Consider the following 15,030-nt stretch of genomic DNA (forward strand, 5'->3'; position numbering starts at 1 on the left):
AGGGACCTTTGTGGAATTTCCTCTACTGCTTCACCTGTGTGATGCTTTCTTTGTATGAGATGTGTCCCACTGACTCGGAGTTTTCCTGGATCCACTGTTTTGTAGATGTTACGATGCCCTCCCTGGCTGTAGAAATCTCCCAATACTGTCTTGCTCTCATCACCCCACTGCTATGAGTCAGTCACACCCTAGGAAAGGATGCACGTCTTTGGAAAGGCTGGGACCAAGTTGCTGTGACTGCTCTGTGAAGGGAGGGATGCGCACAGTGGCTCAGAGGTGTTGTAGTAAGTTTGGGTAACCTAGGTGAACAACTGGGTGAAAGGGCATCCTCAGCTCAGCTGAGTTAAGAAGAGAGTAATGCTTGGACCACAGCCCTTCGGAGAGGATGGTGGGGATCCCAAGGAGACTTGCCCAAGAGGGCCTGTGTTGTAATAAGCCTGAGTCTGCCTTTAGTCTGAGACTGGACTAGGACCCCCACCCCACCCCACCCCGGAGGGTCAGAGAAGAGGTTCGAGAAAAAGAGGGCTTGGGATGTCTGAGCCAGACACTGCAGTTTAGGTAGGGGCTCATGGGATCCGAGATCTGACTACTGTGTACTGTTTAGGGCCAGACTGAACACCCGAGGCCTCTGAGATACAGCCAAGGGCATACCGCAACACCAGTGCCAACTAAAGAGGAAAGTACACTGAACCCTCCAGTCATGCCATGTGCAACTGCGGCACCCAAGTGTACTTGTGTGAATGATAGGTTTTCCTAGCCCTAGAGCATCTCCAGAATGCTGTTCGTACATACGTATAGGATCGCCTCACCCCTTGGGCATGCATATCCCATCACCTTTCCAGCTCAAACGGACCTCTCTGTGACACACATTCAGGCTTCTTTCTGTTGCAGCCAATCTGAGATAAAACATAAGGACAAAGGCAAAACAGGCTGCGGCTGTGTCCCAATGAACTGAAGCGACGGGCCATCCCTCAACAGGAAAGCAAATGAGAGCGGCTGAGGCAAGCTGGACCCCCTTGAGGCATGCGCAGAGTGGTGGTAGCCAGTGCGCATGTGCCTGTGGCATATCAACCAATCAGAGGTCGTTATATCTGGACGAGGTCCAGATGAAGGCAGATCGACCTGTGTGAGTGGAAGAAGGCTGTGTTGCGGACTCGAGGAGCCTAGGTGGGTGACGGTTTTGCAGGGGACGTTCGGTGGTGGGCCTCCAGGGCTGGGTTAGAGGCACCAGGACAGACTGAAGGCCTTGTTGTCGTGGGACGGGATTTGGGGGAATGTTCCGTTGGATGGGTTTGGGGGGAACGTTCCATGGTGGGGCTCCAGTGGTGGATTAGAGGCGCCAGGACAAAGTGAAGGCCGTGTTGTCATGGGATGGGTTTTAGGGGCACGTTGCATGTGGGGCCTCCAGGGGTGGGTTAGAGGCACCAGGACAGATTGAAGTCCTTGTCATTGTGGCATGAGTTTTTTTTTTTTTATTTTTTTGGGGGGTGGTGGTGGTGGTGACATTCTGTGGAATAGGTTTTGGGAGGACATTTCGTGGTGGGCCTCCAGGAGTGGGTTAGAGTTACCAGGACGGACTGAAGCACTTATCATCCTGGGACAGTGTGATCACGGAACGTGAGGGTCCTGGAAAACCTGTGAGGTGACATCAGAAGCTTTATTTCACTTTCCTGGGGACTGCAAGAGGGCCTAAGGCTGAGAATGAGAAGGGGTGTGATGAGGGCAACAGGACCATAGAGAGGGGGATGGCGCCGGGAGAGGGAGTAGGCACCTTTACACATTTCTGACAGGTTTGGGTTTTTTTTTTTTTCCATATTCTTCGGTTTCCTTTGTTGTTGTTTCTTTTTGGTTGTTTTGTTTTGTTTGGATCCTGACTGGTCCACACCTGGATCCTCCTGTGCTGCTTCCATGAGCAATATCTGTCCAGGAGAGTTAGTCTGAAGTGGATGGGGAACCCTGGGCACTCTGCACAAACACATGTGCAACAACAGGGCCCAAGCTGGGAATGGGTGGCTGATGGACAGGCCTCACACCTTTGGGAGTACCTGTAGGCAGCCTCAGGCATAGTAGTGTCCCTGGTAATCAGAGACCCATTCTGGAATGTGGGGCCTCTAACTGAGGGGTGGGCAGAAGGAGCGTCTCAGAGGAATGTATTGAATTGTGGTCACCTGGATGAGTGATAGGGTGTTAGCAGAGTCAGTCTTGAGTCTCTGATGGTGAGAAAACACAGTCAGCCTGGGGCCTCGGGCCATTGTGGAACATAGTGTGATCTTGAGGCAGAAGGCACTAGGTCTATCTGTGATGAGAAGTTTGGAAGATTTCCCACCTGGAAGTAAAATAGACCAGTGAGGGCAGTGGATGAAAGGGGGTCCAGGTGGGTGGCAAGTTTGAAGAGAGTTGGCTGTGACAGCGAAGTAGAGAAACAGAAGTAGTGACCTTCCACATGAGCTCTGTGAATCTGTTTGGGGTCCTCAGTGGACCTCTGGTTCCTGCTTATATGCGGCCGTGAGCCTTGCCTCCTTCAACATAAATGCCTGTCTGAAGGGACTGGCCAGGTCTGGTCCCCTTCAACAAAGGCAACATCTCTATCCAAGTCCCACAAGTACTAGTTGAAGCCACTTGACCCTGGGTGTACATGCCTTCCCAACCAGTCTGAGAGACGTGCACTGGGAGGTGGTGCCTACTTAGGTATGCCCAGCCACGCTCTGAGACTAAGGAGGCTCCAAGGCCAGAAGAGTACCCTGGGTGGATGATTTGCTATTGGGGAACTCGGTGTAGAGGCAGTCCAGTTAGGACAGGGTTCAGAGAGGAGCCTTAGCTCATGTGCTAGGGCAGTGGGATCACAAAGAGGCAGGTCCAAGGCAAACTGGTAGAGTCATACCAGGAGCTTCACTTTCCAAATGATACCGCACAAGGCCACAGAGGGCAAGGCGAGGGAGCAGTCGTCGGCAGTCATGGGGTGGCATGGATTGTGAGGGCTAAATGGGACAACGTGTGAGCTGTAAGACATAGCCTCGGGGACTGAGTAGGACCTCAGTGAGTTGGAGTTCCCAACCAGATGCCAGCAGTAGGTGCACTGTTTTACAGGGGTTGCAAAAGCAGGAAAGGGTACTGATCTTGAGAGGAAGTGGGTTGGGGAGCTCCAGGTCCAGATAGAGGAACGGGGCAGGTCAGGACATTGGTGACATGCTCTTGCCCTCATTTTGCTCCAGCACAAGTGCCAGGGCACCCAGCCACACCCCGTGGAGTCCTGGTCCTTTCTCCCCTTGCCATCTTGCAATTCTGCCCAGCATCTCTACTTCCAGGAGTGCTGTCTAACCCAAGAAGCTTCTAGCCATGTCAAGCAGTGAAAGGAAGGCCACTGCCAGTGTCGGCAGGCACCCAAGTGTGGTCCCAAATCTCTCTTCAGATGACAGCCAGAACCCACCAGGTGCAATCGCTGCAGGTAAAAAGAAACAGAACAAAACCACATCATGACAAAACACAAGCAAACCAGAGGGGCTGCTCGAGGGATGTGTCTACCCCCAGGAGACATCCTAAAAATCCCTTGGCAGGTGGGACACCGAGTGGGTGTGGTGCATGGAGATTGCTTTCTTGCAATAGTGGGAGGTTTCAGATGCTATGAACTGTTGCCCAAGCTTCTTGTGGCTTAAGCTTCCCCCACCTGAAATTCCGACCTCACATGAAACCTGCAAGGCTCATAAGACAGTTCTTTCCAGGCAATATGCAGTATGCCTCTCTGGGAACACATGTGTCACATGTCGAAGGCGTGTGCAGCAGGTGCCGGCACCAGCTGATCTAGACTCAAGCCTAATAAATTTCATGTGTGTCTGTTTATGTGCGTGTGCCTCTGTCTACCCCTCTAACACATTCTCCCTCCTTCCCTTCCTTCTTCCCTCCCTCCCTCAAGCTCTCTTTCCTCCCTCTCTCTCTCTCTCTCCTCAGTCTCCCTGTCTCTTTGTCTCCCTGTCTCTCTCTGTCTCTGTCTCTGTCTCTCTCTCTCTCTCTCACACACACACACATACACACACACATACACACGCGTGCACACACACACACACACACACACACACACATACACAATGTATGTTTGTTTGTAGGCATACTTCTGTGTGCCACCGCTCCCACACTCACTTACTCTGTGCTTGTATGTGTATATATGTGGTTTGTTTGGGCCTCTGCATGGCTTCTTTCAAAAGGGTAAGATATCATTGGTGGCTATGGGTCCTAGAAACCCCACAGTGAGTCTGTTTTCCATGGTAGGTGATGGGAGCAGCACACTTTGTCTCAAAATAGTTTTCCTCTTTGAAAATAGTTTTCCTCTTTGTCTTTAATACAGCCAACAAAGAAGTCCCTGTTGCCGGTAGGGAGGAAACTATTGCCTCTGGAACAGAAAGGCAACAGGACAGGTGACCACATTTCATTTTTTCATCCACTCATAAAATGCATTTAGAAAAGTCAGGCTGGAAAGATGGTTCAGTGAAAGAGTGCTCAATGTACAAACACAGGAATCTGAGGTTACATCCTCAACCCCCCACAGAAAAAGCTACACATGACCCCACTTAACACCTTTGAACCCCAGAACTGAGGGCTGAGGTGTGGCAGAGAAGTTCTTTCTTGATGCCAACCTAACAAAAATAAATTGAGAGATAAACAAACAAAGAAACAAAGAAACAAATGCAGGAGTGGGTTAGGTGTGTGAGTCACAGGAATGCGCTGGGTGCATTGAGCTTAAAGGCCCCAACGCATTCATCCTGCAGTCCATCAGATGTTCAGTGTGTTACAGAATCAAAATCGCATGCCGCCAGCAAACTACAAGTCCTGTCACAGAACGTTTCTGACAGGAGTAAGGTGGAGATGGTTAGAGGAGGACACCCCACCCACCCACCCACACAAACACACTTCTACCTCTGATGGCGGCACACGCGTACACTTGCACCTCTCTAGAAATCTACAAGAGTCAACGTCCGCTCTTGAACCGAGAACCTTATATAGGCTGTGTGGCACACTCCACTTCCTCTGCTCACTCTGCAAAGGTGGCCTTTTGTATACGTTGAAGTAAAGAGTTAATGTGATTTCTTTTCAGGAAGAAAAAACAGGATTTGTTCCAAGAATTAGAAGGTATGTTCTAGGAGGCATTCGGAATTTGATAAAATTGAGCCGAAGAAGTACAAGGCGAGGGAGTTGTCACCTGGCAGAGAGGAGGAGCGTGTTTACTGCCTTGCTCTCAAACACTCAGTGTCAAAATAGTATTTATTAGTTCGTCGAGTCTCTACTTCATGGTAATTGTCCATATGAAGATCATGGCACCTGCCGTGTGACTATTCTTACCTACTCTCTGTGAGATATTTAAAAGTGGGAAGAAATTATGTGTTTTTGAATCACACAAGTGATGCATCTGCTTTTAATACCACATTTCACTTCACTCGTTTGTATTCTCGTCTAGGTCTTTTTTATTTGCTGGGGAGAGTGGGGTTGCTAGCAGAGGGCCAATCCTCGTTAAATAGCTGCCCACGATTTATCGTGCAAAAAGACAGCACATGAAGTGGAAAACTGAAGTCAGTACTGTTAGCCTGTGGCTATAGCATGATCGGGCTAATCCTTCTTTAAATCGCTGTCAGAGGTTAGTCTCGTGAACTGTTGGACAAAAACTACAAACTGAGAACCAGCTGGGAGGTCTGTGGGATTTTCCGATGGAGAGTTACATGTAGAAACTCTCCAGGACTCAGGATAGGGATGTAGTGGGGTGGAGGACACTTGCCTCGTATGTTGAAGCCTCTGGGTTCCAACCCCAATACCACAGACTTTTCCATGAGTCAGTTTTCCCTTTAAATGATTCAGGATGTCTACCTCATCAAACTGGTCCAAAAGCATCAATGCCCACAATCTTTACCGTATTTTTCATCTCACTGTGCGCTGATCTCTGGGCCTTGAGAGATTTTTGCGCAGGGGCCATATCTGTGCTTTGCACCAAGTAGCCCAACAGCCCCTCCTAATGTGTCCTCCAACTGGAGCACACTTAGTACATTGATAAAATCCATCCTTTATGAATGCCGTCTAGTAAAGAAATTACACCGTGACTTGATACCCTTTTTTGTAAGTTTTGTCAAGTTCTCTGCGTTATGTTTTGTATGTAATATCTGGACACTGAAATCCAACTACCCAGTTTCCCGTTAAGATCGGAGCCACTGAAATTCTTGGCTGAAAGAGAGGAGGCAGATAACCTCTGCATGGACAGATCTTTTCCGTCTATTGATAACAAGTGTCTTTCCAATACCGGTGAGGGTCTTTTGCAGTAATGCCTACAAGATCATGTTCCTTTTACAGAGCCGATTCAGAAAGTTCTCCAGGAAAACAGAGAAAGATTCTTGAGGATCATGGCATCATCTTTCCTTGCCATGGAGGTCAAAGTTAAGGACATTCTAAAAACCCAGTGTGAACAGAGGTAAGGTCTTGGCACTTTGATCCCAGAGCTGTTGACAGTTGGTTTGTGGGCACGATGAAGGGGGAATAGCCAGTGGCCCCACAAGGTAGAAATTTTGTCGGCAAGTGTATTTGCCTTGGGTTTGGTGTAGAACCATCTTGGTTTTTTGCCGGATAGCTTCTTGTGGCGACTGAAAGCAACTGTGTTTCCTGAGAATGAATTAGAATGTTTTGACACTGTTTTCACACGGGGCAGTTGAATCCGTGTACCAGTAAGGAAGGTGTGTGCATTGTGTCAAAGTGCTGGGTGCATTGACCTTGAGATCCCCAAAACATACATCCTGCAGTCCATGATATCATCTCTTCGCTGTGAAATGAGATGACAATCTCTCGCCTCCAATGTTGCAGAGGTTTCAGGAGCAGCATTCACCATACAGGTGTACCAGAACCCTCACTGGGACAGTGAGGAAGAGTGGGTAGGTGTCCACAGAGCTCTGTGATTTTCGTAGGTGTGCATCCTCATTGGACCAATCTCCATAAAAGGAACAAGTAAAGCAGAAGTTGTGCACTTCAGAGGCAAATACTTGTGGAATGTTAGTAAAACTATGTTTCTTCTTCCTGAGAATTCCTACACAATGAGTGTTGTGAAGTGACTTCTATCCTGGCCAAGGCAGAACACACACTCTTAGTGTGATATGAAATAATCCTCCTCATTTTCCATTTCCGCATCAGAATGTTTTAGATGCTCTTTCCCAGTCCTCCATCGGTAGCTTGAGTGAGGACAAGTCAGCCGTGCCTTGAATGCGTGGTCTTCATTTCGAGAAGGGATAACACAGTGTCCACTGTTGTCCTTTACAGGCAGAAACTTTATCAGGACTATTCTCTTCAGGTTACAAATTTGAGTAAGAAGCTAACCACGGATGCAAACCAAGTCAAGAAGCATGCCGAAAAACTCTGCGTGAGTATCAGGCTTAGCTTTGAAGGAGTCCATTGTGTCAGCATCAGAGGTAGCAGCAGAGGTTTCCTGCCGCAGGACATGAGCTCAGGGAGACAAGGAGGGTGGTGGGTGTGGTGAGGAGAGATGGGCCTTCCTCCCTGACTCGTTTCTTTTCCCTGTGGAGAGATGACAAGGAGGGTGATGATGGGTGAGGAGCCAGGTTGGTGGGGACATCTGGGGATGAGCAGGTAGCGTCTGCAGAGTGCAGGGGAAGGTATGGGATTGTGTCCTGAGCGGGGAGCCTTCAGGATCCCCAAGGTGCAGATGCCAAACAGTGGGAGGGCCCCAAGTAGCCTTCTGACACAGGGATCAGGGATGCAGAGGACCCATGTGGCTGTGGCTGTGGCTGTGGCTGTGGCTGTGGCTGTGGCTGTGGCTGTGGCTGTGGCTGTGGCTGTGGCTGTGGCTGTGGCTGTGGCTGTGGCTGTGGCTGTGGCAGGGCAGATGGAGACTTGGATGTCAGTGGTTGGAGTTCAGCCCAGCCCTGTCCCCAGAGGAGAAGAGGGAAAAGGTTGCCATGCAGTGATGGACCTGTGATGGTGACTGAGTCACCTTTTCCCTGGAGGTGAGAATGGGGTTTTGGGGACAGGTACTGTAGTCTGTGGTGCCTCTGGGGTTCTTTCTTCCTGCTGGAGGATGGAGCTGCCTTCTGGAGATTCTGACTTCCAGAGGTGGGGAAGCGGAGGCTGGTGTACTGAGGGAGATGGAGATGCTGTCCGGTCCAGGTCAAGTCAGGAGCATGGACTCTGGAATCCCACCAATTGGATCGCAGTCACGGTCCTGTTACTTGGTAGTTATGCTAACTCAGAAGAACAGTTTACACTCGGGCCTCGGTTTCTTCAGAGTGGAAGGAGAGGATAAAGTCCCCATCTCACAGAATTCTTTGAACAGTTTCTTTTAGATGTGCATTCATGTATTGGTCCAGGGCAGCATCTGAAGTAAGTTTTCTAGAATATAACCCTGTTAGCATGGCACTGTGTGCAAATGCAGTGGGTTCCTACCTGGTGGAGTGACGTATGATGGGGACAACTCAAGGTAGGTTCTAAAAACCCAAGAGAGTCCGCAGATTTGGAGGCCTCCTATAGGTAGGTTTTCGAGTCTTCAGGAACTAATAGCTATGTGTTGAGTACTGTTAAGTAGACAACTTCCCAATACATGAATGAGCTTCACATTATGAAGGTTATTTTTCTACTATTAGGTTAGTGTTGTAAATGTGGTCACTGTTTTAATTGAAAAAATGGTGCATGTATTACACCATCTGTTTTGCATAAATATAATACACCATTGCGTTGTTTCTCTAAGGTTTCCCCTACCCCTGACTTGTTCTGACATCTTCTTTTTTTTATTTTTTTTCTCTTTTTTTTTTTTTCTTTTTTGTTCTGACATCTTGTACTGTCTTTGTTTGTAGAATATGTTTATGGAGCAACAGAAGTTTATTCATGAATCTCTCACTCTGCAGAAGAACAGAATGGAGGAATTTAAGTCACTGTGTGAAGAATACTTGGAGGTCTGTTGAACATTCTTCAAATCAACCCACACAAGGGGACACTGGCTATTCCGGTATTCTCTCTGTGCTTCGGATAGCACCTTAGAAAAGTGACCTGCAAACACCTTCCAGCATTTTCCTCGTGCTCCGTGTCAACCTAAGTACAAAGTCAGTTTGTAATTTTAGGATTCCCTCATGGTTAGGAGAAACATTCGAAGCAGGACTTGCTGCCTTGGTAATTTCATCTGCAGCTGTTGATATTGTACAGGCAGGGCATTTACGCTCCTTCGATCATCCCATCTTGCCTCCCAGTGCATTCTTCCCTTGTGTATGTATGTGCACACATGCACACACGTGTACCTGTCTCTGCATAGGTGCGTAAAGGTCGGAGGTCAACTCTTATGGATACTGTTCATCCTAACCTTGTTTCCTTTAGGTTTTTGTTTATTTGTTTTTAATTTTGAGACAGGATCTTACTGTATAGCTCTGGCTGTCCTGGAACTCACTAGGTGGGCCAGTCTGGATCCAAAATCACCGAGATCCGCCTGCCTGCCAGCCTCTCTCCTGAGTGCTGCTGGGATGGCAGGTGTGCACCACTGTGCCGGACTCCGTCATTTCCTTTGGTAACAGGATGACTCACTGGACCCCGATCTCTCCACTATGCCTAGGCTGGCTGTTCACAGGGTCCTAAGGCTCGGCCTATCCTGCATCAGTAGGTGTGTCACCATGCCTGACGTTTAACATGTGTGCTGAAGAGCTAAGGTTGGCTTTTTATGCTTGTGGAGCAGGCTCCTTGCCTACTGCTGCATTCTTGCCCCTTGAGAAACACTTTTACACACTGAAGCTGTCTTCCCAGACCCTCGTGATCCGTTTTTAAGCAAAACAGTGACAAGAATGTTTGCACTTACTTAACTTACTCCATCCTCTTATATTTTCCTTCATTGTTGGACTGAAACATGGCTTCAGATGGCCAATTACACCCATAAGACAGCTCCCGGGTGTAGTAGCACTCAGTGAGAAAGTAAGTGGAAGTCAGAGAGATTGTGATTTGAGGATTACCCTCCATCATCGTCTCTGTAAGTTCTTCCTAGGCGCGTTGATTGACTTTTGCCCTCTTCAGGTTTGCAGCTCTTCTAGAAAACAGTTAAACACTGGACTTCTGCTTTTGTTCAGACTCAATGTGAATTGTCTTGTTCATGTTTCATTTAGAATTTTGTTCATCCAGAGTAATTCAGATGATCCCAAACACCCGAGTTCACGGAATTCTTCCTTGCTTTCTTGTGATTCTCTCTGAAAACAAATCCCCACCCTTGGCACACACATGTGTGCACTTACACACTCACACACACACACAAACACACAAAGGGAGGAGAGAGAGAGAGAGAGAGAGAGAGAGAGAGAGAGAGAGAGAGAGAGAGAAGAGAGAAGAGAGAAGAGAGAAGAGAAGAGAGGGAGGGAGAGGCGCCAGTGTCTGTTCCTGCTGAAATATCAGTCTTCAAGTACTCAGTGGCCTAGAAACTTGCTCACCGATTCCAACTTTAAGCTCTCTGTGTTGGTCCATTTTCTATGGTCACTGTATCTTGATACTATGGAAGAGGTCCTGCAAAGTTTTATTCCTCCACAGGATTTAGCAAAACCGTTTAGGTGGAGTGTGTGCTATTTCACTCAGTGCTAAAGGGAACGTGGAGTGGAAAGGTTGAGTTTTAGGTTCCTGGTGCACTGGTGCACAGTGCTCATAGTACAGGACAAGGTATTCCATCTTGCACAGAAGTGGGCGAGTGGCAGTGAATAGGCTCACACCTCATGTTCTCTGTCTTCATTTGGCTTCCTTGCCTTTCATTTGTGCTGTGCAGGGAGAGGCATCCCAGGCTCTCGGGCACGGTAGGCAGGCAGGCACCTTTGGCCTGGGCCACCCCTACAGCTAATCCCTCAGGATTTGAACATTTAGCAGTGGGTCGAGGAGTGGCAAAGTCTGTGTCACGTTGTTGGGTGTTTCGATCTTCATGTTGTCCAGGGTGTATGCCCGTGTCAGAGTCATATGTCTTTGATTACATCTGCTCCCTTTTAAATGGTGGTGTTCGCATTTGTAAGGCAAGATGACCAGGGCTGATTTCCGCACATGTCTTTTTGCTTCAGAAATTTGAGGTGCTGAGGGATTCTCGGGCAAATTCCATTGCTGAAGAGCTGAGACATCTCATAGCCACCTTGGAAGTAAAACTTCTGATGATGCATGTAAGTACCGAGCCTTTCACATAGAAAATGGAAATAAGTCCAACCCTGAGTGCTGTTTATTTCACACCCATTTAACATTTTCTTTTCTTAACAGAGCCAGCAAGAGACTGCTGCTGCCCCACAGTCTCTCCTGGATATGTTATTCTCGTAATACTTTGGAGGACAAAAGTCAATATGAGCGGAGAAGAAATAAGCTGGGTAAAGCTACCTGTGGTGTTTGCAGTTTTGGCGACTAGATCTTCCGTGTTCTCCCCCTGTTCCTGAAGATGCCTCTTTCTGTTCAAACCCAAATGTACCCAAGGATTTGTGTGGCAGCAGTACAAATACGTCTGTAGGAAGCTCCAACCCCGGGGTAGAAACAACAGGCCTTCCCTGTTAGCATCGTAATTAAGGGTTGGCACTCGTTGGCATTGATATAGCGCATTATCATACGTGAGCATCATTTTCCCAAACTAGAAGGCACACAAGTGGGCCATCCTTGTCTTGTCCAGATAAACAATTAAAGAAGATGCAGTCTGTTTTTTACACTCTGCTCTTAAATGTGTTCAGTGATGCAGCCTATGGGACGGACCTTAAGCCTCCAAAGGTAGTGTGCTGTTAAAAAGTAAATTAGTAGGGTTGGGGTTTTAGCTCAGTGGTAGAGCACTTGCCTAGCAAGCGCAAGGCCCTGGGTTCAGTCCTCAGGTCCCCCCCCCCAAAAAAAAGTAAATTAGTAGAATTCATCACACCTCCCGAGATTGATGTGAGTAACGTGGTGTGCATCTGTAGAAATGTTATTTGAAGACAACATTTATGAGGTCTTCCAGTTAAATGTGTCTCTGTCCCATTAAGAGGTGATTCTTAACTCGAATAGAGCTTGACTCGCCGTGGTTTATTAAATTCCTCACTTGTATGGATAGTAGTACCTGACAATGTTTTGGGTTTTTTTTTTTTTTGAAATTTATTGCGCATGTAGAGTACTTGATCATCAGGGATATATCAGGTCTCCTGTACAGTTAAATCTCATGTCCTGTGACTTCCTGTATGTATACCCTGGGAGTTCTTTACTTGGCAACATTTGATTTAATAAACATGAAATCGTTTCAGACTCGTTGGGATGAATCATTGAGTCACATTCTCTTTCTGACGTTCCTGAAGTTTCACCCCTTCTCAGACAGAAAGGGCCCCATGCCCTGTGGAGGTGGTGTGTTGTCGCCTGCGTTAATGCATGGGGCCAGGTGTAGTCCAGGCCACTTGTCTCACTGTGCCCTGTTGTGTAGAAGCATTGAAAGGAGTCAGTGTTCAGCTTCTCCCATTTTCTACAAGTGGAATTGCATTCCTCCACAGTGAATGAGGGCTTCCCTGCTGGATCACTTTACTGTCTAAAATTTGCATTATCCAAAAAGAACTTCCCCCTTTGTGCAAAGTGCCAGTGAGCCCAGAGAATTATTTCTTTAATCATATTATTATATAATGTCCTATTACTTCCAGCTTTGAGTGTCTCCTACTTGAGATATTGTACCTATCCTTACCAGGCGTGGATAGTCTCCATAGTGTTTTCCCAGTGTTGAATTTTATTCCTCTCTCTCTCTCTCTCTCTCTCTCTCTCTCTCTCTTTCTCTCTCTCTCTCTCACACACACACACACATGCCCCCCCTCTCTCTCTCTTTCTCTCTCTCTCTCACACACACACACACACACACACACACATACATGCCCCCCCCTCTCTCTCTCTGTGTGTGTGTGTGTGTTTGTGTGTACCTATTCCTTTTTGTGTGTGTTGCACACATGAGCCTCTGCATGTTGTGGCCAGAGATACTTCTGATGTCTGGTTTATTTTATGAATCTTGGTCTCCTTGTGAAGGTGGAGCTCAGCCACTGGGCTACCGTGTTAGGTCATTGGGTTCCAGGGATCCACCTGTCTCTGCCCCGTAATGCGGCTGTGACACACACACACACTGCTGTGCTGAGATTTTTCTTTAAACTTTTATTTTGGTTATTTTATTTATGTGGATCTATATGTGTCTGTCTGTCTGTCTGTCTGTCTGTCTACTCATGCATTCAGATGGCCACAGAGGGTGACAGACCCCTAGAGGTAGAGCTGTTGTGGGCCACCTGATGGGTTCAGGAATTTGAACTCAGGTCTTCTGCAAGAGCAGCAAGTGCTCTTAACCTCTGACCCAGGTCTAAAGCCCCTGTTCTGAGGTCTGAAAAGGCTTTCTAGGGATGTGAACTCATGCTTGTTCAGCAAGCATTTTACCAGCTGACCCATGTCTCCCTAGCTACATGTTCCTTTCTTAGACGTTTGAGCTCAGATATATTTGCTGCTGCTGCTGCTGCTGCTGCTGCTGCTGTTGTTGTCGTTCCCCCCCTTTCATCCCCGTGCTCCTCCTCCTCCTTCCTTCTCCTTTTTCTCCTTCCTTCTTCTTCCGTGTCCACACTGATGATGTATACCGAACACATTCTGTGACCCTTACTATTCAACTGTACAGCATCTAAATGTGTAGATGTGTGTCTGTCCCCCCGGGTACACCGCAATTCCTGTAACAATGTCACAACTCCTATGACAGTGTCCCACTCTGCTGGCAGCACCAAGGTAGTTCACCCACAGATCTCCAGGGAAATTGGGGATATTAAGCAAGCAGGGATGTCTTTTCAATGGAAAAGATGTAAAAACCTGTCCTTGTTTCATGTAAGCTAGAGAGTGGAGGTCCTAAAAGAGCCTGGTGCTCTGAGTTATCTGTTGGGCCTCCACATCTCCCACAGCCAGGACCGGACATACCTGATTGTCTAAATGACCCTTACACTACCTGCAGAGGCACAGGCTCCCCCAAGCTGCCAGAACCCGGACAGGAGATACATAATAGCACAAATGGCCTCTAAGCTATCTGTATGGCTCAGAGCAGGCCAGATCCTTTCTGAGGCCCTTAAGCTAGGACAGGCAGCCTCTCCCTAGAACCCCTGTTCTTAGAAGAAGTGGCATGACCCCTGGGTTGCTTTCTGGTGGAATTATGCTTCCCTGTGCACCGGGGATTGTGGTACACCTGGAAACTCTCTTCCTGCTCATAGCGACTCTAAATATACTGGAAAATAATGCCCCTGTCATCAGAGCCCCCCGAAGTTTGATCCCAGCTGACAACGTTGACCTTGACCATGTTTTTCTTCTCACCTCTTTGCTGAGCATTTCGTCGTCCAGGGGCTGGGCAGGGAGGGGGACACGTCTGTGTGCTGTACAAAGCAGTCACATTCATATCCACAGGTGACGTCACAGGCAGTAGGTGACGGGCATGTGAGTTGGTGAGTTCCACAGCTCACAAACGGCAGAAACATATTTACTCAGTCTTGAGGGTGAGTTGCCAGGGTGCTGGTCTGGTTGGGACACAGCTGAAAGTCATCCCCATGTAGTGACAGCACATCTGTCCTGCCGCACAGCGTGGACCATAAGAAGAAGGGCTACAGCACTTGGCCTTGGGGAGGATGCAGACCAGGGATGTCCTCTTTTACTCCTCCACAGAAGTAGGTTTTCAGGGAAATGATGCAGGAGTGGAGGTGCTTGCACAAAGGCAGAGTATCTGTGTTAGAGGGGAACTATCACTTCTCACTGAGCTCTCTCCTGTGCCTGTTGGACGTGCCCAGCAACACTGGCATGGAGCTTCTCGGGCAGAACCCTAACTAAGTGAAGCTTCCCGGGAAACATGAAATCACTGGAGTCGGCAGTGAGGAAGTGTCAACTCTGCCCTTGTAAGCGACCTGAGATTTAAAACGGGCATGGGTTCCCCTCATTTTTTATGGAAGCACAATTGGATTCTTTCTGGTTCATCCGAAATACACTTCAACCCCACAGGTTGTTAAGGCTTCTAACTAACCCCTAACATTTCCAGTCTGTGTGCCTACAACAAACATCGCCGTCACA

At 48.0% G+C, this 15,030-nt stretch overlaps 1 protein-coding gene across 1 annotated transcript; it reads left to right on the forward strand.

Annotated features, from left to right (window-relative positions):
• Window positions 1–1,114: 1,114 nt before the first annotated feature.
• Window positions 1,115–12,225, forward strand: LOC134484028 (X-linked lymphocyte-regulated protein 3A-like). The gene is made up of 9 exons (XM_087601088.1): window positions 1,115–1,167; window positions 3,306–3,445; window positions 4,340–4,409; window positions 5,087–5,121; window positions 6,328–6,445; window positions 7,282–7,381; window positions 8,829–8,927; window positions 11,043–11,138; window positions 11,233–12,225. Exons 2-9 carry the CDS (start codon window positions 3,337–3,339, stop codon window positions 11,287–11,289), a joined length of 684 nt encoding a protein of 227 aa, XP_087457214.1. The 5' UTR covers window positions 1,115–1,167; window positions 3,306–3,336; the 3' UTR covers window positions 11,290–12,225.
• Window positions 12,226–15,030: the final 2,805 nt, after the last annotated feature.

This window comes from Rattus norvegicus, chromosome X, assembly GCF_021556685.1.
Source record: "Rattus norvegicus strain SHRSP/BbbUtx chromosome X, alternate assembly SHRSP_T2T, whole genome shotgun sequence".
NCBI classification, from domain to species: domain Eukaryota; kingdom Metazoa; phylum Chordata; class Mammalia; order Rodentia; family Muridae; genus Rattus; species Rattus norvegicus.

What these genes read in the sequence shown, in the direction of transcription:
- LOC134484028 (XM_087601088.1), top strand. Translation starts at nt 3,337, where the DNA reads ATGTCAAGCAGTGAAAGGAAGGCCACTGCCAGTGTCGGCAGGCACCCA. An exon ending in ACAGAAAGGCAACAGGACAG is followed by an intron (nt 4,410 to 5,086) that starts GTGACCACATTT and finishes ATTTCTTTTCAG; the next exon opens with GAAGAAAAAACAGGATTTGT. An exon ending in TGTGTGAAGAATACTTGGAG is followed by an intron (nt 8,928 to 11,042) that starts GTCTGTTGAACA and finishes TTTTTGCTTCAG; the next exon opens with AAATTTGAGGTGCTGAGGGA.